This window comes from Boleophthalmus pectinirostris, unplaced genomic scaffold (genome assembly GCF_026225935.1).
Source record: "Boleophthalmus pectinirostris isolate CB_2022bp ecotype Guang Dong unplaced genomic scaffold, ASM2622593v1 HiC_scaffold_1, whole genome shotgun sequence".
NCBI lineage: Eukaryota > Metazoa > Chordata > Actinopteri > Gobiiformes > Gobiidae > Boleophthalmus > Boleophthalmus pectinirostris.
In genome coordinates this window covers 16,302,826-16,330,019 of record NW_026570970.1, presented here as the reverse complement: position 1 = coordinate 16,330,019, position 27,194 = coordinate 16,302,826, and the positions used below count along the sequence as shown (strand labels likewise).

Below are 27,194 nucleotides of genomic sequence, written 5' to 3'. Positions count from 1 at the left end.
TGCTGCTCCAAATACTTACACCAATGCAACTCAACTTTGAACCAAACAGCTTGGTTAATGATTTTAGCATAATTTACACTGCTTCACCCCCTAGTGCGCCCTCTACTGGCGTTTTGTTCTGTAGTAGGCATGCTTAGAAATAGTTGAATTAGTTTTAGGTTTTCCACACGTAGGCTATGGGTTTGTTTAAAGCTGTAGATCTAAATTGAAACACAAATCCTAAGGTTGAATATTGAATATAAATGATGAGTAGCCTACACAGGGCCTTTAATTAGCCTATGTGACTAAAAACGGAGTTGCTCAACTTTGACACATATTTTATCCAAAGCTCCATAGATTGTACCATGTGTGACAGTGGTGAGCTCAGACACACAGACCTGCGTACACAGCCCATAGAGTGTGTACAGTTCCAGTAAAGTGCGCATCACCTGTACGAGCTTTACGAGCTTCATTGACGGACTTGTCCGGCAGCTCCATTCTCAGCAGCGCAGCGCACATCGCGCACAAACCTGACCTAGAATTGCTACTTAGAATTCGGACTGAACCATTTGGGCGCAGCGGAGGGGGGAGACGACAGGAAATCTTGACTGGGATGTAATGGAGTAGGGCCACGGGAAAGCGCAGGCGAAAGGGGGGAGACATATTTCTATCATAATGTTACCGTGATAATGTTGTGATTTGATATGAGCGCGGCGTATTTTCGTCGTTTGAACAAAACGAGGATTAAGTTAACATTACGGGTAAGTGGCGTTTTATTTTCAAATTTGGCCAGAAAGTGAAGGAGCCATGGATCGCCTCCTGGCAACGGGCACACGCGGGTCCTCCTCCCGGGGACATCTCACTCCGGTATCCGTTCTTCTCTGCCTCTGTCCCCGAAGGCTGGCTAACAAACCCACGTCGTGTCTGGCCTGGCAGACAGCGTGCACATTTTAGTCATGAATGCTGTTTTTCCCGTGCAACAAAAGCGGATTATTCACGATGTTTTCGGCATGGTATAAAACCCGCGGAGAAATATTGGTTTTTACCCCATTATACTGGAGGACCGCCCGTGCTTCGTGAAAATGAAAAAGGATACAATGCAGCACGCATGTTCTGCATTCTTCGGGAGTACCACACCGTTGGTATTGTATTTTCTCCATTTCAGATGTTTTTGATATCATTTATAAACGCGTAACGAGATTATAGGCCTCGTCTACTGATTGTTTCGGCCAGCCCTATCATCTACGGTGCGATTTAATTGTTACATTGTTAACCAAAGCGGCCAAACTTCCCAGTAAACGTCCAGCTAGAAGGGTCTAAATGACTTTATTGAAACCAAAGCCTTGTATATTTGTTGAATTATGTGTGGATTTGTTTGGGTTAGGCTCGAAGTCGTTGTTCTCGCTCCAGCCGCCGTCCACTGCCTCCCTCTTCGGGGAAGACTTTGTTTGCGCTGGCCGAGGCTCCATGAATGCAAGTGCTCAAGTCCTCCCTTCCCCCCAGTTCTCTGGCGAAACAGGAACAACTTCTTTTAGGAAAAAGAAAAAAAAAGTTCCTGGAGTTTCAAGCGCCATGGAATTACTTTGTCCGCCAAGAGTTGTCCAGTGAGGCGCTGAGATTTGAGGGGGAAGGCTTGCCTCTGTAGTAGTGCTCTGCTTACGTTTATTCGCAGTTTTAGCTTTGAACGTGTCTGAGTGTATTTTAGGACGACTTCTCGAGTAGGCCCGTGAGTAACTCGTGTGCCATTGTGCTGTCTTAGCTTGGCAGAATCACATACATAGCCTACATCAGAGAGCTGAAAATAATGTGTGTTAAAACCAACTTGACCTTTTCGTTATAACTTGAAAGTGCATATCCTACTTTCCCATGTCTCCAGAGAGTGTCCTCAATGGCCAATGTTTTGAACAAATGTCAAGTTAAGCCTCGTTCAATACAAGCCTAATGCTTCGTCTCAAATCTATCTGATACTGTGGTCTAATTTTGTACTAAGGTTTCTTAACAGTGGTCATTAGCTGACTATGATAGCTCCTTTTGACTCAGATCTCCTCAATTGCTAGGCAACACTGCTGTCTGGCATTGAACATGGATCTGTTGCATAGACATCAGGCACATTTTCTTGCAGTACTTATCTCTTTATTTTTGGTTAGTAAATGCACAATTTCACTCCATTTTCTGTGTATTCTCATCAGCACACAGGTCTATTAAAACAATATTCCAGTCTACGCAAAAATACTTAATTGAATCCACGGCAATGTCTGATTATAATTTGTCTTGCATCTGTTTTGAAAAACCTCATAAGTTGTTTTCATTGATTTGTTCTAACACCAGTTCTTACCAGTTTACATCATAATAAAAGCAAGAAAACTAGTCCTGCCTTACAGCTGTAGATCTCCTCTCATTAACTGAAGTTCGTGTACTGAATGAATCCCTGTGTGTGTTTCAGGTGTGAATGAGCAGTGGCTGTAGCGTGGCGTGAGTGGGCCCGGTTCCTGCACAGCCTCCGTGGCTGGCTGCCTGGGAGGAGTCTAGAGGAGAGCAGACATCAGTGCCCAGGGGAGCTGAGGCCTGCCTCTCCATATGAGGCCCTGCTGAAAGGGCAGGGGGGCTTCTGAGGTAACCCTACTCACCCTACTCTGCCTAGTACCTCTGCTAACACACTCAACTCTCTTTACAGCATCACTTTTAGTAGACATTGTGCTTTTGAATGTATTTGTCAATAATATCAGCAAAACTAGAGAGTTCCCAGCAAATATTGGTCTCCATCCATTGGTGTACTCCGGGCCTGTCACGATAATGACTATATCAACTTATCGTTTAATATATGACAGATGGAACAATCATTTTTGGAGGTCTGTGTTTATCGGGAGGACTTTTTCTTTGTACTAGTGGGAAATTTTTTGTTATTTTTCTGTACTACGATTATATTTGAACTGTCGAAGGTTGAATAAATAACTTCTATGACTCATTCTAGCTACAAAATAATTACTTAAATGTTTCCTTCTGCTGTTTATTTATTGCAGTTCGTGTTTTCAACCAAATTTTGTTTACATTTTAGAATTTTTTTGGGTGGATTATCCTACTTCTACTAGGTTTAAAGTGTCAGTGCTATAATTTAGTTTCAGTATCATTTATCGTCTATATTTTCTTCAGCAATTTACTGTACTTCAAAATTTGTTATTGTGACAGTCCTAGTACGCTTTTCCGGGTCAAATATACAAGTTCCAATAAGTTATGAAGATTTTTCTACAGTACAGTAATCCAAATACTACTACATATATTTTTTACACGTAATTCTTACCATATTTTTTATTTTTTTGATGACATTGTCACAATCTAGTTAAAAATGTGAAGCGCCGCCTGCTCTCTGTCCCGTCCAAACCCGTAATATTTAAACTGCACTTAGTTATCCCTGTTCTAATCCATCTTCTGGTCGCATCTCTTTGACATTTATCTTGACATGTGCTTGCAGTGATGGGCGTCCGTTTTGTGATTAGAAAAACCCTGAGTTGTGGATGAGTTTGACCACAAAAAACATGCAGTGAGAGTGAGTCCAGACCCGGGCTGCTGGACTTCAGTGTAATGTCCAGTCTCATTCACATATCTGGTTTAGCTGCTATCGAAGGAACCAAGTGTTAACCAAAAACCACAGCAGGGAGAAGGATGAGCGGAAGTAGATATTGATGCGAAGCAGAAAGGATTTATTTTCTCCTTCAGCGACTGGCCTCTCGTATTTCCATGCGTGTGTTTGCTCCATGGCTTTTCTAATTAAAACTAGCGTTGCTTTTGTTATGAATGACATGGAGCGATTTTTTTGGTTTTGTTGTGATCAGCACCGGGCGCACGTATATTTTTGAGGAACGATATTTCTTCATTCTCTTCACTAAGTGTTTGAAATGGCCACAGTTTTATGGGTTTAATACTAATGTACCTGCTGTTCTGAGTAAGACATTCAGTCACAATTAATTAAGGAATTAAAGTTCAGCAGCATAATGACTTTCAGCGACACAATAGTACAGTAATTATGTAGTATTCCCCGAGGAGCAAGGGAAAAGGTTGCATATTTAATACGTGTGTTCATGTACTTATTTAGCGTTGATGTTCCATTTAGTGAATTACATGCAGTCTATTGAATGATTTGAGATGGTTGTTAAATCATTTCTTTATTGTTTATATTTTATGGACGCTATTTGAACACAAGATGCATAGGACTATGTACATAAGCCTTTCACGATAATTACTATATCGATTATATATGAAAGCTGGAACGATATTTTTGGGGGTTAGTATTTATCACGTATACATTTTCTTTCCTCTACTGGGAAATTTGTGGTTAATATTTGGCTTTTGATAAGATTTAAGCTGCAAAAGTTTGAATAACTTTTATGACTCATTACAGATGAACACTAAATGCTAAAGTGTTTCATTCTGCTATTTATTAGTTTTTTTGACAATATTGCACATTTGAATATTTTTTGTGGTTTAAATCTGTTCTTGGGTTATTGTGTTTGTTTCACTATTATCTTTTATAGTTTACTTCAGCAATATTTGACATTTCAAGATTTGTTATCGTAACAGCCTTGTATGTACCAGTTGATATGAAAGTTGTATGTCTTTTCTATTGTTCACATGGTACATTAAATGAGCAGGAGTTGTTGCTGGTACAGGTTCTGGCTCACAAATGATGTGCAATCTGTTTTTGAGTTTGCCAGCACTGATTGGCAGATGTGGCACACATGCTGGTCTTGGTGCACTTTTTAAAGGCTCTTCGTAAAGATGGGCTTATTGCTAAAAATACCTTAAAACACATGTAGCCTTCCTGTGAACAGTCTTGCCTTTTCACAGATCTGACCTGTAATCTGGCCAGATAGAGTTTTTCTTGTCTCTATGAAGGATTATTTGTTGATATGGAACATTAAAGGCAAAGGAATAACAAGCAGGTGGTGGATCCTCCTTTTAAAGCTTTTCCGTGTAACCTGTGGGCTGGTCTGACCTGCTGTCACCCCTACTGTAAATGTTGAAGGCATCAGGATAACATGAAGAGCCATGTTTTGGTTTATGCCACTGTTTATCTTCTGTTTAATGGGGTAAATTCAGAATAGTTTAAATAAACATATCTACTTTGAAAGTGAGGATGCGCTGAAATGATTAGACTTCCGTTTGGTCAGCTGCTCCAAGGTTGTACCACAGGGCTCTTGTCCACACACTTAACAGTTTAACAGATTTTTCACCTACCTAATTTACCATAGAACATGCAATGTATTTTACAGGCCCCAATTTTAATTTGAAATCAGTTTTCTAATTTTACGTTTGAGTGATAAACATTCATCAGCTGTATCGAATCTTTATTAAGGAAGCCTTGACTCCACTTGGTGTAAATGAGATAAAAGTTGTAAAAAGGATGTGCTGGACTTTATGAGACACAGAGCAGCTCTGTCAAATATGACCGTTGTTTACTATACTTTTGTACCAGCTGTAAAGCATTATATTGAACATACACACTGAACAATGCTACCACTAGTAAGTGCTCTCTTAGCTAAAAACTATTAACATATGTCGCTGGGTGATATGAACAATTAATTCATTCTAATTTATCTTGCACATTTAAAAATAATAAAATCTTATTTAATTAAAGTGAATAAACATAGCCTTTTAACATAAGTTTTATTTAATCCTCCAAAATCTGAACTGCTTTTACTGCCACTGGATTTGATTAACACAAGCCCAAAGCGGATTGTTGAGATCTTCAACCTTTGATTTATAATTTGATTAAATACAGAGTGAATATTATATCTGTAATAGCAAGGCTAACTAGAGGCTGTCCATAGTGGAATTATATTTATTGTCACAATTGTGAAAGAGCAGTTACTTTATGCAGTGGAATCGACGAGGAGCCTTGTGTCAGTCAGTGTAGTGTGTGTGTGTATGTGTGTGCGTGTGTGTATATGAATGTGTGTGTGTATATTATGCTATGTGGCTCTATAGTTAATTGAGCAGGTCTTAGCCTTAGTCATTGTGTTTAAAATTCCATGGTAATGACACACCACTACTAGGGCAGCCTCGGGTAACTTAGGGACATAATCTGGCTCCAACAAAACCCGGCTCTCTTATGGTTTAGGTGGATGAAATAAGATTTGGCTATGGTCATTTCTCCAATAGTTGTTATCATGAATGTCGACTGTATGTATGAAATGCTTTAGTAGGGCACAAGGAAGTCCTCAGTGGTCTGTATAGATTGGAAGGGCCCAACCGTTGGGATTTCCCACAATGCTTGTGGTTACAGGGAGACGTCCTCCCAGCATGAGCGAGGGAGGAATGTGGGCTGAGTGTGGGAGCGACTGTAGCGATGGAGGGAGGGAGTCACGGACCAAAGAGCACAGTCAAGAGTAGGGTCTGCGGCACAGGGCAGCTCACTGTCTGTAAGCTCCAGACTCATGTCCACCATGGACCCAAACGTGTGTTTCCGCTGCATCTCTCTGTCTTAACAGGACACATGTCTATCGTGTCTTTTTCATTTATTGTTGAGCACATAGGCACTTTATTATTAAAGCCAGTGTTTTAACAAAATGGTATTTGTGGTTTCCTGGTGTGTGCATGTGAAAGAGGTAGAGAAAGGGTGTGTGAGCCAGTGGAGAGGACAGATGGACAGAGGCAGGAGCAGGGTGAAGTGTGTGAGACTCAGATCAGAGCGGGCTGAAGTGCTGAGTGCCCGTCCTGCTGCTGGAGCTGGCACCACACATGGCAGAACGCCCGGGCGACGCCAGCAGATGTGTCACAAGTGAGTCAGCTCTTTATGTGTGTCTGAGAGACAGACACCCACGCTCCCCCTCCGCACACTAAATGTGGAGCATCACACTCGCTGCTTTGCTCCTGTTTTCATTGCCACTTCCATCATTGTGATGGACACACAGAGGCTTCTGTCACTACCATCTGATCAGACAAATATGACATTACACATGCTGCCTCCTAGGGGAAGGCAGGGCATCAGGGTTTGCCCACTAGAAAATGTACCGATACCCCTTACCAACAAATGCCAACATGTATAACTCACCCAAATATGAATTTAGCTTTATCTGCAACAAGACATTAGGCCTCAACATGATGTGGTGAAATGACTCTTGATTTGCTGAACTGGTTCAGTCCAGTCAATAATTTAGAATCAGACCTGACGACCAATGCCAGTACCTCTATTGGGCTGATATGGCCATCTGTCAGTCTGGAGCCATCATTATATTGTGATGTGCAGAATAGAGCTGTTATGTGTAATTCAGCTCTATCCTCAAACATGGACACCAACAAACTCTGATTGGCCAGTCTTGATCCATGAAAGTTGGATTTGACCAATCGCAGTGAAGTGTTAACTTTAATGAATAACTTGATAATTAATGACCACTTATTGAAATGGAAAACAATCTCATACTCAAACTATACATACATATAAGTCGGTTGTCTTCCTATCCAAATCTCCGGATCTGTTTTTCTGCTGCTGTCCCAACTGCTTCATAGTGGCAGTTAGCCATAGCAAGAAGTGGATTTTTATTTACATATTTTTTCATCTTGAAAATTCACCAGCTACACAACATTAACTCTAGATGTATGACCATGAGTCAATATTTTTAAAGGAAGCAGAAGTACAAGCACAGAGCCACGGGCTGTGTTTGGTTTTTAAGAATACTTAAACCCTCAAATGCAGGACATTACATGACACACAAACCTGTAGGAAGGACTTAAACTACAACCCAGAATAAGCAGAGTAAGACATGTGGACTTCATTATCCCGGCATCATTTGGAAAGACATTTTGCCCATTGATTCAGCAAAAGTCTGTCATGAAAATGGTCATGGCTGTGAGGTCCAGGTCCAGATGGCTTTATTTTGAAACCTGTTGTTACCATGTAGCCTGCCTGTGGACTTCAGACAATTAAGCTGAATGTCAGTGGAGGACAAAGAGATGTAGTCGGTCTACTTCAGGATCTGTGTAGAATACAGAGAAGTTTTTCAGTTCTTTATAAATATTTGTACATCTTTGTGGTATTAATAATAAAAGCCTGGTCTTCCTTGTGTGAGCACTTGTTCTTGTCACGATAAGTTTATTATGTCAGATGTTGCTTTGGTGGCGTCACAGCTCTATGTTTAGTGCCACTTTGCATTCCTCACATTCTGAGCTCTGACTGTGAGAGCGGCGTCTGTGGCTCAGGGTGTGGCAAGAACTGAACCCGTACAAGAGACTCCTCCACAGGTGAGCGAGAGGCTCATGCTGCACCCAGTGCTGGTCACCTCCACCATCTATCACCACAACACTAGACTAAAACCATGTCTATTTATGCCTTCAGTGGCCAAAAACACATTTTTATCCATGGAAAAATGAGGACAAGAAACATTTAAACTTAAATACTTTCCACATTTCTTGCAAAAAGCATTGGTCTTTTTGATCCATCAGTTGCTGAGCAGTACTTGTACCTCCCATGTTTTGCTATTGCTGTTGTGGTATGTGAGCTAATGCACTGCTACTGCTTCAGACAGTTTTTTTGGATGGTGAGAGACTGAGATATTGTCTCTAATACAGCCCTAAACAAATAATGGGCTGAAGGTTTTCTTGAGATGGAAGTTGAGCAGACGCAGAGAGCGCTCCATTGTGACTGAACTGCAAAATGGGATTTGCATAAATAAGGCTGAAACATCAGCAGGGTCTTTACAGCCAACAGCAGGGCTGAGATGAGCCAATGAGAATGTGTGTGTCTGTGCTTTTTGATACTGCACTGCTGTAGCAGTCTTCACATTCAGGCACTGACTCCACTGGTTTGCAGCGGGTCAGGGTCTGGGTCCTCTTCATTCACACCTTAAGCCCGTCCTCTCTGTGACAGGATCTGCTCTGATCACGTACCACTCTTACATAAACATCCTCTCTTTAGTGCCACTGGTATTGGTATAAGCCCTATACTAATGTGATTGAACCATTTTATTTTATTTTCATATTTATATCAGAGGCAAAAAAAAAAATGCTCATATTTAGAGCCTCATTATTCTGTTTGCCCATTAACTCATCTACGGCAGAGATGCTCTGGTATTATGATCCGCTGGAGATGGTGGGAGAGACAGAAATCTGATTTCTGTGTATTTGACTTTTCTTTAAAACGTCTTGTCAACAAGTTTTCTGTTACACTCATTAGCTTGCAGTCTATAGTGAGTGACAGGTCCCTGTTTGTGAGCTGTGAGCGCATATTCTCATTATGAATGTATTTGTACTTTTGGTTATGGTTTAATAGATGCTTTAAATGAACACCTTTGCTTTAGGGGTCCCAATTATACTGTAGCAAAACCAAAAACTTTATTATAGTGTTGCGTCTAATTTTGAATACAATCTTTTCCTAATTTAACAGTCAATAGAAAGGTTAAGAAAGCTAACAGCAGCAGACACATACCAGAAATGTGAAACTAGTTATATTACAATTAACTGCATTTTGTCTGTGTAGCATGTGAAAGCAGCTTGCCTGGTATCCAGAATACAAACCGTATTTTACAAAGATAGGAGTCTGGTCGCTGGTGCATCCCTCAAAGGTCTGATGGGTGTGATTGACATTTGGATTAGCGAATTAGGGAAATACATAGTCTGTCCATATCTAAACAAATATTGCTGCATAAAAGTATTAAAGGGTACTGAAAAACATTGAGGATTTCTGCAGAGTCAATGAGTGAAGCACTAAACTCTTTTAATCTGAGGTGAGAGAAATGTGATTGTTTCACATGTCACTGAAATAAAGAAACCTCATTGCACCATCGTAGGATTATCACGATAACAAATTCTGAAGTGTGATATATTGCTGAAGAAAATTTAGACGATAATATTGGTTTTAGTCCATGGACACTGAGCAAATTTAAACCATAAAAGCTATTCTAAATCTACCATATTGTTAAAAACTCATGAGCTGCATGAGGAGAATGAAATACTTAAGTATTTAGTTTGCATCTGTAATGAATCATAGAAGTTATTAATTGAACCTTTTACTGCTCAAATCTTACATTGCCAAAAAATAACCCAAGATTTAACAGTAGTTAAAAAAATATTGGCTCAAAAAATATTGTTTAGTTTTTCATATATTGAACGATGAGTCAGTATAGTAATTATTGTGACAGGTCCACACGTCGTCTTTGGGCCTGGTTTAAGGTGTGAGGGAGGGAGTGGTGACCAGACTGATATCCCTCTGTATAAAAAATTGCCTGCCAGGCAAACAAGCAGTCAGACTAGTCTCTTAACTTGTTAGGTGCCATTTGTACAGTAGTTAATTATACAGTATAGTAGAGTATTTTAAGGGTCCTGTATTTATTAAACAAAATGAATTTTTCATTCGCACATGCTTGAGAACGTTTTTATTATTTATTTCTCTACACCATCTAAAGCTTAAAATGCTCTGTTCCACCTCGTGATGTCACATAGCTGTACTTGTAGTGATAGTTTTCAAGCTAACAGCCACCTTTTACCTTTAGTTCAGAAGAGCTGAAATCACCCAAATGATTCTAGTGAAGGTCTATGGAGCTTAAAAACACAGTGGAGCACTTCCTGTGTTATCACATGACATCACAAGGGGGAACAAAGTGTTTTCAGTTAGAGAGAAGAATTCAGCCTAAATATGCAGGGCTTGTGTGTTAAACATGTGTGAATGAAAGAAAACACGACTGCAGATATGTTTGTAATGAGGATACAACATTATAGCAGAGATCAGAAAACAGTCTAATAAGGGCCCCTTATACAATGGCGCACATATTAGTTTTCTGTTTGTAGTAAAGCATAGGTTTAGAAACACAAGGCCCCTTTGTTTGCTCCACTCATTTGTAATGGTGAAACACAACTGCGGACATAAAGTAGAAGCTGTAAATCACATTTCTGTAGACACCAGAGAAGCAGCAGTAGCAGGACTCACAGTATGTCTGTCTGGGTCTCTCTGACACACAGCCCTCCCCCTTCTCCGCCGGGGGGGGCGCTCCAGAGCCTGTTAGAATTTGGAGTTTTTGGAAGAGATCCTAAATATTTTCTGGATGAGAGTGTAATTTTAACTGACTGGGTTGCTCTTTTAAACAACATTCTCGTTCAGTTCTCATCATTTTGGTAAAGGAAAGTCACAGATTCATTGTTCACTAACTAGGCCTTTACTTCTAATATTTAATGGCCTACCCACTGTGGAACATTAAAGACATGCCTGTGTAGTACAAGTATTTTATTTTCTCTAAATTAACCTTTATCCTCTTGATTGGTTTTTACACATAAAGCCTCCATCTTTTAGTCAGTAACTAGTTTGAATCTACTACAAATGTATGCAACTATAAGTCTTAGTACCAAACTTCACTATACAATGTTCTTTAGTTTTTTTTCCCAATGTTTGTTCTTTAAATATATTTTTATGTTTATTCTTCCCGGGTTCATGAGCAGCTTTACTTTTAACTAGTGTAACGTAAAAGTTGACTATAGCTACTGTGCTGGCTCTGGGGTTAGTTTAAACAGCTGTCCTTAAGCTTGCACAGATTGTCTGACTGACTCAGGGTGGAGTTGTGTCCGATTGTGCCTCATTTTACTGACTGTTCTTTTCCTCTCTCCACAGTGTGCCCGAGGGCCATTGAAAGCCCCCTTGGGGGAGTTTCATAAACACCCAGAACAAGAGAAGACTCCAGCAGTATTGTAGTTTGAACACACAGCTCATACAGACACATACACACACAACACACACTACATTCACCACACACGCGCACATACGCACACACACACACAGACAAGGAGAGAGGGAGAATGTTGGAGGTCCAAGAGGAGAGACCAGCGGCGGCAGGATCAGCAGCAACTCATTTCAACAAGAAGGAACGAGGAAAGAAAGACCGCGAAGACGCCAAAGACCGAAACCTCTCCAATCTGGGAAATCCTGTTCAGGGCTCTAGAAACGCACGGGCCAAAGCACCTCTCACAGCACACAGCGGCAGCCCTCACCAGCTCATTACTCCGCCCTGTTCTGTGGTCCTGGGAGCCCCATCAATGCACTCCAATCGGCTCAAGAACTCCCCGTCCACCAACACACAAAGGTGAGAGCAGGTCATATAGGCCATTTCAGCCCTGTGTTTATTTATCACTGCTCCTGACAACCAGACTGGAGGAAATCTAAAGCATATCTATCGAACCCTTGTTCTTCAGTGCAAAATAAAACGTCCTTTTGTTTCTGTCATGAATATTGCAACAATTATTGTACAGTTCAAATTCACTACTGAGCAACTTTTAGCAATATTAGAGAGGTAGAAAATAGGTTGGAAAAATAATTCAGTTCCACTGCCAGTGCCATGGTTCAGCTCAGCAGCACAGTTTGCGTAACCTTTTTCTCTTTTTCTAACTGAATATGAGGCCGATTTTGACCAACCAAAGGCTGTCAGCTCCTCCAAATAGTGCAGAAACACAGACTCCCATCCTAAACTAATTTAGAAATAATAAAGAACGCATTGTAGGTCTACTGTACGTTCCCTGTTAAAATAGCTATATTCAGCTACAGCACTGCATGGTCAAGCTGATTCTCCTCAGAGATCCTGATGCCCTGTGCACTGCATGTAATGCTTGTATTGGAAGCAATGGCACTGAAATAATTCATGAAGTCTGTGTGGAAAATTATCTCTTTATTTCTTATTACTTTAATTGGGTTAGAAAATATGTTTTTACACAATTATTATGTATATAGGAATCTATGAAGTACAGTTACAGCCACATTTTGGTGTCTTACAGTAAATGCAGAGACACAGTAGTATGTTGAACTCTTTCAGCCTTTGGAATGCATTTAGTAGCCCCAAAACAAAACTGTCTATCATCTAATTTAGTAGGGACTTCCTGGTGTGTGATCCCAAGTGGCTCTGGGTTCAGGGAGTCCGCTGAGCTGGGATGTTTTCCCTGCTGACTCACGGCTCTGGAGCCTATGGAAAAGATTCTCTGTTGCCAGAGTTCTACCTTTGCCATGATTTTCAGATGATTATGTGTCTGCCTTGTGATGCATAGAATTACACTAAGACATAGCTAGCCTTCAAAACAAGATGTTGTATTTGTGAAATGTTCTGATGTACAAGAGAGGGAAGGAGACATAGAGAAAGGAGGTCAGGGTGTGGTGATAGTGCACCCTGCCAGTTGGACTGTTGAACTGTTCTGGTTGCAGCTATGCCTAGATGACTATGGCCTGAGTCTACTGTATGGTGAAAACAGCACAGTGTTTCAGTTGATATTATCTCATATTCATAGTTATATTATATATATTATATTATACTATATTTAGTATTTATTGCTAAATTGGCTCTTATTAGAGGCATATATTTGCTGGCTCTATGAAAAGTAAGTGCTAACCGATTAGTTTCTGGAAGCTGATATTGATAATATAGGGTTTGAAAATGCTGATACTCTGTGTATCAGGCATAAATGACACATCACAGGCAATGCAGTACTTTAATAAGACAGGACAATTTAAACTACTGAATGTTAATATACATATTTGTGTTAGAACATGTATTCAACATAACATATCCATTTGTTTTGGCTGCTACTGACTCGCCAAAATTTTGGTGGGGCCCTAATAATATCCATTTTTGCTTTTAGTCTTTAATCTCAACATATAATGTAGTTCCTTTGTCATGTAATTTAGTGTCTTTTTGTTTCTTTGTGTCCTGCAGCCCTAAACCTAAGACGGAGGTCATGGTCCGATCCCCTCCTGTCATGTCCCCTTCCACTGCCGTCCAAATGGACTCTAAAATGCCCAACCAGGGCAAGCCTGGAAGCACTGGCAGCCAATCACAGCCCTCACCTTGTGACCCCAAGACTTTGGGTTCTAAAGGGGCTGCGGGTGTGACAGGGAGCATGGGACTAAAAAATGGCCAGAGCTTGACATCTGGCCCCAGCTCCAAGGTGAAAGTGAAAAGGGAGAGGAGCACCTCTGTGGAGTCCTTTGACCAGCCAGAGAGTGGCACTCCCACCAGTGAGGAGAAAGGTGCCATACAGTCTGACCTCATCACCCTTTACTACATTATTGTGCTATTAGTGTATTTATTTGTTTGTGGGTCTGTGTGTCTCCAGAAAGCAGCAGGGTAAAGCGCATGTGTGTGGCAGAGAGGAGGCAGCCTTATAGTGGGGCTGACTGGTGCTCTGGGGGAGAGAGCGATGAAGATGACAAAGGATTCTTCAGTAAGTGTGATTAAAAAAGGCCAACATCTAATCATGTGAAATAGACCTGTGACTGATTTGCTTGACTAATAATGGCATCTCTTTATAAGGGCAATATTCCTAACAAACAAATCCTTAAGTTTTCCTTGTGTCTGCTTAGACTGTAACAGTGATGTGAAGCCCCAAGACACCCATTCTACCTCCAGTACTGGACTCAGTCGCTCCTCTACACCTTCCCACAATGCTCTGGGTCAAGGCTCAACAACAGAACCTGCCAGTGGCCAGAAACCAGGCTCAAAACTTGTATATGTCTTCACTACAGAGATGGCTAACAAGTAAGATGCCAGAGAAAGTGCTTTTAAATTTTGCTTGGCACACACAATACACTCATGGTGATGTGAAGATTGCACTGTATTTGATGAGAGTTGCCCTGTTGAATGTTTTTAAAACTATTTAAATCCACATAAATGTGGGACGTTTGTACAAACACCCACAGTGAATCCTTTTGCTAAATCGCGGTTCAAATTTAAATGGAATAACTAACAATGTCAATTGCCTGAAGTGTATATCTGTGTCCCTGTCATCAGCAGTGGTTGTTGTCTTTGATGTTTGTTTGCAGCTGTTTATGTGAATGCTGTTAGGATGCTCGCTCACTTCCACCCTCATAGCCTAAACCCAGTATTTCTAAACATGTGTGTCTCTCAGTAGGACTTGGCTTTTGGCTCAGATGAACACAGCTGGGAGTTAGATCAAACATGTTCTGTAGAAGGTGTTTGTGTGCAGCAGTTAGCAGCTGGTTAACCATGACAAACCGCCATGACCCTGAGTGTTTTAATTGTCACACGTGTTATTTTTCTAACTGTGTATGTATACATTTCCATGTCCTCAGGGCGGCTGATGCAGTGCTGACTGGCCATACAGAAAACATCATTGCCTTCCACATGAAAAACATCTCCAATAGCAAGGACAAGGCTCATCTCCTTTTAGTAAGCACCAAACCTTTTATCTTGATATACTGTTTTACATCACACTCATTCTCATTTTGTTTCTTTAAAGAACAATGCAGCAAACAACCTTCGGAATGACTCAAAGCCTCCCCAACAACCGTCTGCTCATGCCCAGGATCAAAGTCTCCAGGCTGGGTCTAAGCCGTCCTTACCTGGCATGGCAGAGGGAAGTGCATCTCAGGCTGCAAACCAAGGAAGCCAAACGGGTGTTCTTCCACAAGAAGGGTCATCTTCTTCCGGCTTAGAATCCAAAAATCTTCCCGGCAGCAGCCCGAGTAACAATACAACAGCAGTGGACCAGGCTCCAGGCTCCCAAACGGAGGCAGGTCTCAACCCCGCATCAGCAGAAGGTCCTGGTGGAGGGTCTGGAGGGCCAGGGCTGACCCCACAGCAACAGCAGCAGCAGCAACAACAGCAGCTGGCCCAGGAGCTGCTCAACATGGAGGCCAACACAGAGGGGCTGTCCCAGGAGCAGCTGGAGCACCGGCAGCGCTCACTACAGACTTTAAGAGACATTCAGCGTATGCTTTTCCCTGACGATCGTGACGCTCCACCACCTGGGCCTCCACAGGGCCACGGTGGACCCCATGATGGAGGTCCTGATGGTGGCCCCCGTAGGTCTGAGCAGGGCCCCCTACAGGCCATGATGGCTCAGTCACAGAGTTTAGGACCACCTGGTCCTGGAGGCCCACGTCCACAAGGGCCACCCTTTGGTCCTCCTCATGGTCCGAGGGAAATGCCACCATTCCCACAGGACGAAATGGGCCCACACATGGGTGGGCCGGGGGGCTGTGGAGATGGGGAGCAGATGACTCCAGAGCAGGTGGCTTGGTTGAAACTGCAGCAGGAGTTTTACGAAGAGAAGAGGAAAAAACAGGAGATGCAGCATCGGCCCATGCCTGACATGATGATGCATCCACATGGTCCACGGGGCATGATGCGAGGCCCCCCGCCCCCCTACCAAATGGGTCCAGGAGAGATGTGGGGAGGACCTGGAGGACCCCCAGACCACTATCAGGAGCGTATGACCATGGGCCCTGGTCCGAGGGGCATGCCCCCACATTCTCATATGCAGAGAATGCCTGGATTCTCTGGTATGATAAATCCTGAAATGGAGGGTCCACCAAGACCTGGCATGGGGTGGCCTGATGACATGCCTTCACGAATGGGAGATGGACGTGCGTTTCCAGGTGGACCTGGGGGTATGTTTGCTGGTCCAGGTGGTCGAGGAGAGCGATTCCCAAATCCTCAGTCTGTCCAAGAAGCAATGTTCCACCAAGGAATGGGAGGAGAAAAAGGGCTTCCACCAGGCATGATGATGGACATGCAGAGAATGATGGGTCACCAAAGGGGGGGAATGGAGCCAGGAAATGGGATGGGTATGTTTCCCCGCATGCCCGGAGAGAGTCCTATGAGCCCCTCATCGAGGCTTCAGGGAATGGGAGGCAGAGATATGGGGCCTGACTTTGGCATGGGGCCTGGGCCTGGCCCTGGCCCACATATGCACCCTTCAAAGCTGAGAGAGCCTCCAATGAACATGAGTCCAGATGAAATCATGAGACTGAGAGCAGGCGGAGGGCCACCCATGGACAACATGGGTCCACAGGGCAGGCCTATGCAAGGGCCACCCTTCCCAGAGCAGGGGCAGCCAGGAGACTTTCCTATGGGACCTGGGCGGCCCTTCCCCGGTGGGCCAGGAGGAATGAGGGGTCCACATGGAGACCAGAGCTTTGGCCCAGAGCACAGAGCTACACCAACAGGGGGTAACGGACGCATGAACCACCTCCCCTCTGGGCCTGGGCCTGCACAAGGACAAAGGGGCCGTAAACCCGCTGACCTCAACGTCCAGGCTGGAGGAGGCAACTCCCCCAGCGTCAACCCACTCAAGTCCCCTCCTCTGAGACAGGTCCAGTCACCTATGATGGGCTCCCCCTCTGGAAACCTGAAATCCCCCCAGACACCGTCCCAGCTGGCAGGCATGTTGACTGGTCCGACAGGCCCACCTGCCCCTCCAGCACCACCAACATCAGCACCCATGAAGTCCCCCCACTCCATGATGGGCTCAGCAGGTGCCTCTCCTGTTCATATGAGGTCTCCGTCTCTTCCAAACCCATCTCCAGGATGGGCCTCTTCACCAAAGCCGCCCATGCAGAGTCCTGGGGTGCCACCTCAGGGTGGCAAGCCTCCGCTCAGTATTACCTCACCAAACATGATGGGCAACATGGAGCAAGGTATTATTCATTATTCATTTTGAAATATCAATATCATATAAATTAAACTATATGAAGGGTAGATTTCTTTCTCATTTGTTATTTGAGTTATAGAAAAGTTTATACTTCAAATTCCTAAATTCAAAAACAATTTAACATCTGAAAATGTGCAGAAGCCATGTAAACAACACAAACAGATAGCATTGTCAGAGTAGTTACCAAACATGTATTACACGCAATCATTGGAGATGGCTAATGGTACAGTAGCTCCCTCTTGTGGCCTTTGAGCACAGAGCACAAATCTGTATAAAAAATCTGCAGATTTGGGGCTGTACTCGGTTGGCTCTTTTGCTTTTGGTCACTGACTTGCAGGTGACTCTCCTGTACTTAGTTGATTTAATCAAATGTGCTGCCACAAAGTGAATTTTATAAACATACACAAATCTTATACACATCTCATACAAAAAACATTTTTTTCAATATCAGAATATTAAATTACAGGGCTAGTGGAACAATGCTGTTTACACTATGCTACTGAATTATGATCATTTCCATCTGTGTCTTGACACCAAACTCCCAACACTTATCAGTAATGACATTTTCCATTTGAACGTTTCTAATATAGTTGGGAATTATGATGATTTATTTAATAACTTTAACGTTGTTTGGTGCTGTCACCAATCACAGCACTAAATCATCAATAATGGCATTGAGAATTTATTCAGTCATTTGAGTTTTTGAATATTCATATTAATAAATCACCCTAATCTACTACTTAAAAACCTGTTGCATTGAAACACTATGTTTCAGGAGGCAAAGGTAACAGTTGTACTAGATTTAATATGTCATTACTGCTTACTACTGTGAATTTAGTGAAACAAAATTATGTAAAAGCTTAGGAGATTGATATTTATAACTGGAACTTGACATCAGTTGTTATAAAAGTTTAGATAAAAAAAAATCCTAAAAACCGATCTGATGAGTATATTTGTTTTGTCCTTCACAGGTGGTAACGGTCCTCCCTCAGCCCCTCCTTCATCAGGAGCTCCATCTGGACCCATGTCTCTCCCAGGCAGTGTCCCGTCTGGCAGCCCCTACACAATACCCCCGGAGCCCACGCTATCTCAAAACCCCCTCTCAATCATGATGTCACGCATGTCCAAGTTTGCCATGCCCAGCTCCACCCCACTCTACCACGACGCCATTAAAACTGTGGCCAGTTCTGACGATGACTCGCCGCCTGCCCGATCTCCCAACTTGCCTTCTGGGAACAATAACGGTAATATCTACTCACCAAAAGCAGCAATCACATGATGATTTTTAATCTTTGTATCATTGATTAATTGGACTTAATTTCAATCAGTTTGAATTCTTTCAGCTGTTTTACTCGTTATTAAAAGCTTATTTTCTGAGTGTGACTCATGCTAAGTGACTATTTACACCCACAGTATATTATCTGGTTTGTGTATTAGTTTCTACATGTATTATGTCAAGATGTTGATCTTTTTGTTCTGTATATTCTCAGGTATGTCAATGAATCACCAAGGCAACCCGCGGATGATGGGACCTGGTAGCTCGGGACCCATGCCAGCTCTTAGTCCTCTGGGAATGAATCCTATGGGGTCCCAACCTCTGTCCCATGGACTCCCTCCACAGATGCCCTCTCCGAATGCCCCCAACATGGGTCCAGGCATGATGCCTCATGGAATGATGATGCCTCAAAACCCCCAGGATCCTGGCATGGCAAATCCCCAAATGATGCCACAACGCATGGGCTACCCGCACCGGAACCCGGGATATCCTCTAACGCAGTCTCCTTCCCAGCAGGGACCTTTCTCCCCACACAACGGCCCTGGTCCACAAGGCTTCCCCGGCCATCCCATGGGTTTCCAAGGCGATGGAGGACCTATGGGTGGACGAATGGGGAACATGCCTCATGGGGGAGGGGCTGATGGGGGCATGTGCAAACCAAACACACCTGGAGGACCTGAGTTTAACAACATGCCAGGTGGATTTAGCGACGCAGACCTTCATGAAGTCATGCGCCCAGGAGCGTCCGGTATTCCTGAATTTGATCTGTCCAGGATAATCCCTTCTGAAAAGCCCAGCCAGACTTTGTCTTATTTTCCGAGAGGAGGGGGAGACAATCCGGGGGGCAAACCGCCGCACCCGTCAGGCTTCCCTATGCAGGGCATGATGGGTGATGGTCCTCTGAGGATGGGGATGTCCATGCAAGGAATGGGTGGGATGCCAGGGGGGCCAGGTGGAGGAATGGGCCCCCAAGACATGGCGATGGGAAATCCCGGACACAATTCTATGCGGCCGCCGGGATTCATGGGCCAAGGAATGATGGGGCCACAGCACCGGATGATGTCACCAGGGGGCCCAGGCGGGATGATGCAGGGTAGACAAATGGCCCACCCTGGTCCAGGCGGCTCACCCAACATGATGATGTCGCTGCAGGGCATGGGTGGTCCCCCTCAGCAGACAATGATGATGGGAGGTCAAATGAGGCCTCGCGATATGGACATGGGCTTTAGTCCTGGCCCTGGAATGTTCTAATCCAACACAAACTTTGTATCTAGAATGTTCTCGGACTAATCAATGATGGAGTGAAGACTCAATGGTATTAGGACAAATCTGACAGACTCACACATGATATGAGAGGATTTATCCAGAAATGAATAGAATGGCGTTTATGTCCGATATGGGAACTATTGCAGTGTAACTTTGTACTGGCCCAGACAGGAGAACCTTGCCACAACATTTGAAATTGGCTCATGAACTTAAGAATGTAAGGGATTGTTGTGCATCAATTTTGCAAATCTGTTCTTGTGTTTTTTGATTATCTGACTGTAAAGTTGACTCCAACTTCAAGAGGAATCAACACTTAAAGTCAGTGTGGAGATGCTACAGTATATGTCTACTTTTGCATATAAAAAACAGATTTGTCCAGAAAGTGGTATGGAACAAGAGAAAGGAATAAGAATTTGTGCTTCGTGAAGAAATTAGTGGAACTCCATCTTGTCTCTGGCTCCATTGTTTTGACTGTTTCTGTACAGTGTATCCGTGTGCGGATGGGCGGGTGAATGTTTCACAGACTGTGTGTTTGTGTGTATGTGTATGTATAGGCATCTATCAGTGACCTCTCAAATCCTCCTTCCCAACTTTCATTGGGGGAGGAACGCCCCCTAAAATACTGTACTGTTTACCATTGGTGGGCTATTCAAATTTTAGTCTATTTTAATTTTCTTTGTAACTCCAGTGTATAACAAACCAAACTATGACCTCATTAAGATAATAGTATTATTAAAAAAGCACAAACATGGACCGTTTGCAGAAAGCGTCTTCTTTTTCTATTTTTATCAGTGAACACAACGCATAAAGCGGGAGGATCCTGGCAGCACTGCAGCACAATGATCTTCAAGTCCTATTTGAAAATGTGACCACCTTTTGATGAACGCTTCAAAACTCACAGGGCTTCGTTGCCAGTGTGAGGAGTCCTAATACCCAGATGTGCTGTGTCTTTCTTGTTCCCGTCGTTTTTGGCTCTTGTTGACTCTGGGTAAAAAATCATTCCCACAGCAATAATCCCCCAATGGTCAGCAGATAGAAACAGGAGACAAGAGAGCTAAATCTAAACCTGATTGGCATCGTTTAGTGTGGGTGTTTGGTGTCAGGAGAGGGCACAAATATAAACGCATACTGCTTACCATCCAGTTGGCTTCCTTTTTCTCTATTGTATAAGCTTGTCATGTGTTCTCCATTGGCTTTGGTGCAGAAAAGCCTTCCAGGGCTGTGGTGATGGACTACAAATAAAAGATATTGTTTTGGTATATACATGTTGTCTGTTGAGTGTGCTGTGCATGATGTGATTGTGTAGACAAACTGTTTTGAGTCTGCACATCTGAACTGACCAGCATCTGTTCACAACTTTGATCAATTTGGGCAACTTTTGAGCAGTTGCATTTTCCCAAAGATTGCATACAACTGTTTAGAGGAGAGTGTGATTCAGTACAAAAAGAGCACAATCTTTAAATATTTCTAACATGCTTTAATATACAAGTTTTAAAACTAAATCAAGCACCTCAAGCTGTCATGATGTCAGGATATGTCATAATACATAGAGCAAATGTTTTTTGGTTAACTGACTCATATCCAGAGGTCTATGGTTCAAAGTGCCAGACGGGACATGGAAATTAAACCAAAGTGCTGAAGTGTACAGCTGAAGGTACAGGAATTTACAGATAATAGTGATAATACCACTGACTGTATCTAAAATAGCATTTTACTTAATTCAATACAGATATTGTATATCATAACTGCTGGCCAAGGGGTCTTAAAACAAGAAAATTTTGGGTGCAAGTTGAAAACATAAGAGTGATGTAAACTATTTAGGTAAATGCTCTGTGCTATTGCAAAGTGACTGGTAATGATCAGAGCTCAGGGAGTGAGCTGAGAGAACCTGTTTGAATTCCTGGAGGGGGCAGTAGACTCCACTGCATCCAGGAAGTAACTGGTCCTAAAGAGATCAAAAACAGTTGAGGACCAAAATTGGAAATGATGTACAATTATATAAGCACAATTATGAAAGTACAATCACTTACCTGGCCTATGTATGAGACTTTGACATAGGCTTCATTGGTTTGTCTGTGTTTGTACAGCTCCAGGGTGATGTCTGCAGCATACGGTGGCCATCTCATGTCAAAGATTCCCATGGCCATGAGACATGGGATTAGCGTGGTGTCATGTACAGAGTACAGCAACAACTTCCTGCATTTTAGAAAAACATGTCAATTATAACCATGATTCTGTGTCCACAAAAGATGCTTCTTTTATAACATGTCTCACCTGTTCGGCTCCAATGAAGCTCTCTGCAGTTTATCTTCAATGTTGCTTAATACAATATGCAACAGTGGACCTACACACAGCTGCAAGCTCTCCCTGTCATCAATGTAAGGTCAATATTATACACAGACAAATGTACTCATATCCATATCCTTAACTCTGTAATTTTAACCTTTTTTCAGGGTTATAGATGTAACACATCATGTCAACAGCTCTCTGCTCCACTTTATTTCTCCAAGTGTCCAACGCTGGAGGGCAGGGGAGGCCATGAGTCTGTAAAAAAAAAAAACAGTTAATTACCTTGTACAGATTATACCTTACTAAAGGGTATAGTGAAATTTAATCAAATGAAAACTATAGTAATAGGCAAACAAATTCATCAAATTCAATTGAAACTAAATTATGCTTGCTTTTTGTTTCTAGGCTGTCATTTCCAGCCTGTCTACTTAAAAATAACCTGTGTATTTTTGGGAATAGTAATATGAATCATGATGTGGCACTGTCACCTCTCTGGCAACCATGTCGTCCCTAATGAGGATGAAGTCGACTTTCTGCGCCACGGCCGCGATGCCCAGCGCCTCCTGTATACTCCGCAGGTCGGCCGCGATGTCTGGCAGCGCGGACGACTCTGCCCAGCGGGGGCTGCACACAACACACAATACACACACTCAGATACACAACACACGCTCAGACCCATAGCACAGATACTGGATGACAACCTGTCAGAGAAAGCTCAACTCTGCGTCACAATTGCACAACACATTATTCAAGATTTCAGTTGTGAATGGTGAGCATGGGAGGACTTGACTGGTTTCAAATTAAACTCATACCTACCCGCCAAGAATTTTGAGCAGCTTGCAGCCACGGAAGTTTGGGTATAGTATTTCAGTTTCAGCATCCGTGGTTAATATCGGCAAAATCTCTATAAAAGAAACAAAGCATTGCAAGATGTTTACGGTGCAATAAGGGCCATGGCAAACTCACTGTACACTGTTCACCCAATATGGACTTTTTATCCCCTTTATTTCTCAAATTATTTTCCCAGTCTATAAAATTATAATATATTTATAATATTTTGGGTATTTTTGGATATTTTGAGTTGATATTTTTTGGACATTGAAGAGGAATCATGAAATGGCATTGATAACTTTTTCCCAACTTATTTTATTGAAGCAACACATTGAGATTTACATAGCTAAACCAGGTCTAGAAGTTAAAGTTCTACCATTTAAAATTTTTTGCCATCATCAAATTGTCAAGTTGTGACTCCCACTCCAAACTGTTCCATGAGAAATGAAGGATTTACAGGAAGCAAGCAGAAAATTGGGAGAATAACTTTACAATAATGGTTTTAATGTAAAAGATGTGTTTTCTGGTATTTAGTAATATTACTTTTTTGTATATTGTATTCTTTATAAACCCCAGTATTGATCTGAAACGGATTAATATAATTAGAATTAGAAAAATTAGGAACAGGTCCACTGACTTCCTGTTCAAAACTGTACTTCCTATTCTCAGTTTCTGTCATTTTAATAATACACCATAGGTCCAAAATAAGGATGTCACAATGTCCAATTTTAATGTTTGGCGATAGTTGACTCCATGAAACGCACTTGACTTGATTTAGGTTCACTTTGTAAGAGTATAGACTGAATTGAAATGATGTGCTTCCTTGAATTGTTATTTTGTAGTAGTTACACTTCGATTGTGACCAGTACAATCACAATTAACTTGGCTGGGAGACTGCTGGGAATACCAGGTGCAGCAGATGGGGGAGCAGTGATTTGTCCTTCCCTAGCAAAAATTGTGTGTGTGTTATGATTGTTAAGCAATGTTATAATGTTGTTATAAGGCTGTTTTTTCATTGGAGTTGTATTTTGTTTCAATCGTACATATTTGAGTAATCCTTTATTATTACTCTGTCTGCATCTCCAAAGGTCAAAATTCTCTGTTACACCTTGTGATGTCACGTAATGGTACTTTTCATATTAACAGCCACTCTTTACATATAGTTCAGAAGACATTGGAAATTCCAGGGCTGAAAATACCCAAATTCCAGTGAAGGTGTATGGAGTTTAAAAACAGTGGAGCATTTCCTGTATTACCACATGACATCACAAGGTGGAACAAAGTGTATTCTGTTTGAGAGAAGAACTCCTAAATATCCAGGGTCTGCCTTTTAAACATGTGTGAATGAAACAAAACACAACTCCAGGTATGTTTTTGATGAGGAAACATAATAACATACATCAGAAAATAGTATAAAATGGGCCCTTTAACAGAATGGATTTCTAGAAGTGTTCCTATAATTCTTTTGAGCAGTATAAGACATGCTGATGTGAATTATAGGATGACAATATTTGAAGCATTTAAATTTATATCAAAGTTTAAAAAAAAACACACAAAAAAACTGATGTGTTTATACTTGCACTGTCCATACATGTTTGTGCTTATACCTTTTTGTTTTTGCTGAAAGAGCCCTGCTACCAGACACTTGGCAGATTCAATAGTCCTCCAAATATTAGTAGAACGAACGCTAAAAAGGGAAAATGAACACAAATATTTACGTTTAGCTAAGCGGTGAATTGATAGTATAATGTGTGTTATGTTTAAGCCTGTCACAATAACGAATTTTGAAGTGCTAAATACTGCTGAAATAAATACAGACGATCAACGATAATATTGAAACCAAACTATAAAGCAAAGTTACCCCCAAAAACTATTCTAAATGTACAATATTGTTTAAAAATATAATCTGAATAAATAAATGAGTTATAAAGGTTCATAATTCAATCTTCAACAGGTCAAATATTATTGTAAAACAGAAAAATAACCAAAATGTTCTCACTAGTGCGAAGAAGAAGTACCTACTATAAACAGTGACCCCCAAAAAGTATGTCATGTGTTGAAGGGTATAGTAATTATCATGACAGGCCTAGTTATATTGCCATGAGAACACGTACTAGACTTCAGCTGGACTAAATGCAGGAGAAAGAAAGGGGCTGTCTTCAATGTATCTCTGCCTCAGCCTTTTGCCCAGTTCATAGAGCTGCTGCATGCCCAATGTGGTCAGCTGACCGGCAAATGAGCCGCCCTGACAAATAAACACAACACAACCATTAGGTCATTATTAGATTGCATCCTTAGTCAAACACACACACACACACACACAACTGTGGACTGGAGCAGAAACATGTGGTCCATACAGCAATAGTCTATATTGTTGGATTTAGGGTTTAATCTAATAAGCAAAACCTCATATGGAAGCAACAACAGCATACAATGCAAGTAAATGTAGGAATCTTAACTTAATAAATAGAGTTGCATCACACTGAAGCCTTGTTAATGTTAATTCATGACCACTAGATGGAGTTATAATTCAACAATCTACATTTGCCTAGACTGCATAAATAATATAAACAAACATATACAGTGTCTGACATTTGCTAAGCCTGAAGTAATGTGATTTCAGCTTCTAAAACATTATATATGGACGGAACAATTGAAAGTTTTGTAAGATAGAGAAATAATTCAATCATTGCATTGCAAGTGACAGAAAACTGTTAATTTAAAAATCTCTTTTCTCTTAAAGTTTTGTTAGCTCTGTTAAACAAAACACACCTACTCACGCTCAAGACATTTTTCCGATAGTCTTCTTCCAAAGGAGCAAAAGGTCTGGGGCCGCCGTTGAGATCTGTTACAACAAAGTCAATGTGGGTGTGTGGGGGAGGCTCCAGGAGAGTTGGTACCCACTGAGCCTTCAAAACATGTAAGTATGGTGGTTAAACTATTAATATTAGTCATATTTAACATAATACAAACAAATTTACCTCCATAATGTTAGGAATAGTCTTCAGTGGGGTCCGTGCACCATGTCGGAACAAGACTTGGACCAGTTGAAGCTCATAAGGAGAGGCAAGGTCACTATCTGAGGTGCTGCATGTTCTACTTGGACTGGCCTCATCTGTTTTCTGTGACCACAGAATAGAGCCAAATGCAGCAGAAACCGAACCAATGATGCCAGCATTCACCCAAAGTTTTTTCATGGCTGTAATTAAGATTTAAAGCACAAATGGAAAAAATGGTTACTCATCACAGTTGTGCAATCATATTTCATGCAATAAAATGTTATTATTATGTCTCCCAGTACTCCAGCAGTGCATTTTAAAAGGCATACTTCCAAAATGTGGCTTTTTCATAATCTCTGATAAAGCTTATCAAGTGACAACAAAGGCCTTTTACAGACAAGAATGATTGCCACAGATCCTTTTTCTAACTGACAGACCTGTGGCAATATTGAATGCCAGATCAGATCACCGGGTTATTTCTTATTAATAATGTATAAGCGAAGAAAAAATAAAAACTACTAGTACAAATATTTTACATTGACAATAAAATATAAAAGTTTCTTGTAATACACAGTGGTAAATAGTAGTTTAACAATTTAATACGTCAGAGTACACTAAAGTAAAACAATAGAGTTTTGGTCTTTAGCTGTATATAAATATATTCTTTATACAGTTTTGGTCTTCAGGTAAATTCTTTCAGAATAGCTTCCTGCAGCTTGGACACACAGCTAACCTGTAAATAACAAGCCAACCAAACCGGAATCCCACAACTTTTTTATTTTTTTAAGTTAAACTACTTTATATATATTATCTTTAACTAGGCGTGACATAAGACAAAATATCAACTTACTTCTTATTTGGAAGAGACGAGCTGCGTTCAGTGTTCACTTGTTACGAACCCCTGCTCCATACTACTGAACCCGGTTTGTGTCGCAGAGCATCATGGGATCTGTAGTGACCTTTACCTCTTATTTTAATGAAAGAAGGAGAATGAAAACGACATTTCCCAGAAGTAGCATAACATTTCTTCCTCTACAGTTTATGCTCCAGCTGCTGCTACGAGGTGCACACTGTCGCCCTCTATCACGATCATACGGACGTACATTTTGACAAAATGGTTAAATTTGTCTGAAATTGAAAGT

The 27,194-nt window shown here is 41.7% G+C and overlaps 2 protein-coding genes across 4 annotated transcripts; one reads left to right on the top strand and one right to left on the bottom strand.

The window, feature by feature from the left end:
* Positions 1-600: 600 nt before the first annotated feature.
* bcl9 (BCL9 transcription coactivator) lies at positions 601-20,686 on the top strand. Of its 3 annotated transcripts, none has more exons than XM_020931868.2 (10): positions 601-740; positions 2,423-2,592; positions 11,570-12,038; positions 13,653-13,966; positions 14,053-14,160; positions 14,300-14,474; positions 15,029-15,125; positions 15,196-17,377; positions 18,363-18,635; positions 18,882-20,686. In XM_020931868.2, exons 3-10 carry the CDS (start codon positions 11,755-11,757, stop codon positions 19,916-19,918), a joined length of 4,470 nt encoding a protein of 1,489 aa, XP_020787527.1. In that variant the 5' UTR covers positions 601-740; positions 2,423-2,592; positions 11,570-11,754; the 3' UTR covers positions 19,919-20,686. The 3 variants fall into 3 exon arrangements, with proteins under 3 accessions (XP_020787527.1, XP_020787528.1, XP_055008495.1); XM_020931869.2 differs by lacking the exon at positions 601-740 and adding an exon at positions 849-1,121; XM_055152520.1 differs by lacking the exon at positions 601-740 and adding an exon at positions 1,522-1,705.
* A 703-nt stretch (positions 20,687-21,389) lies between these two features.
* On the bottom strand, positions 21,390-27,012 carry acp6 (acid phosphatase 6, lysophosphatidic). The gene is made up of 11 exons (XM_020931916.2): positions 26,903-27,012; positions 26,035-26,252; positions 25,834-25,962; positions 25,168-25,298; positions 24,661-24,740; positions 23,039-23,126; positions 22,711-22,846; positions 22,377-22,477; positions 22,208-22,300; positions 21,964-22,129; positions 21,390-21,878 (listed from the first exon to the last, which is right to left on the bottom strand). Exons 2-11 carry the CDS (start codon positions 26,248-26,250, stop codon positions 21,747-21,749), a joined length of 1,272 nt encoding a protein of 423 aa, XP_020787575.1. The 5' UTR covers positions 26,251-26,252; positions 26,903-27,012; the 3' UTR covers positions 21,390-21,746.
* Between the last annotated feature and the right edge of the window lie 182 nt (positions 27,013-27,194).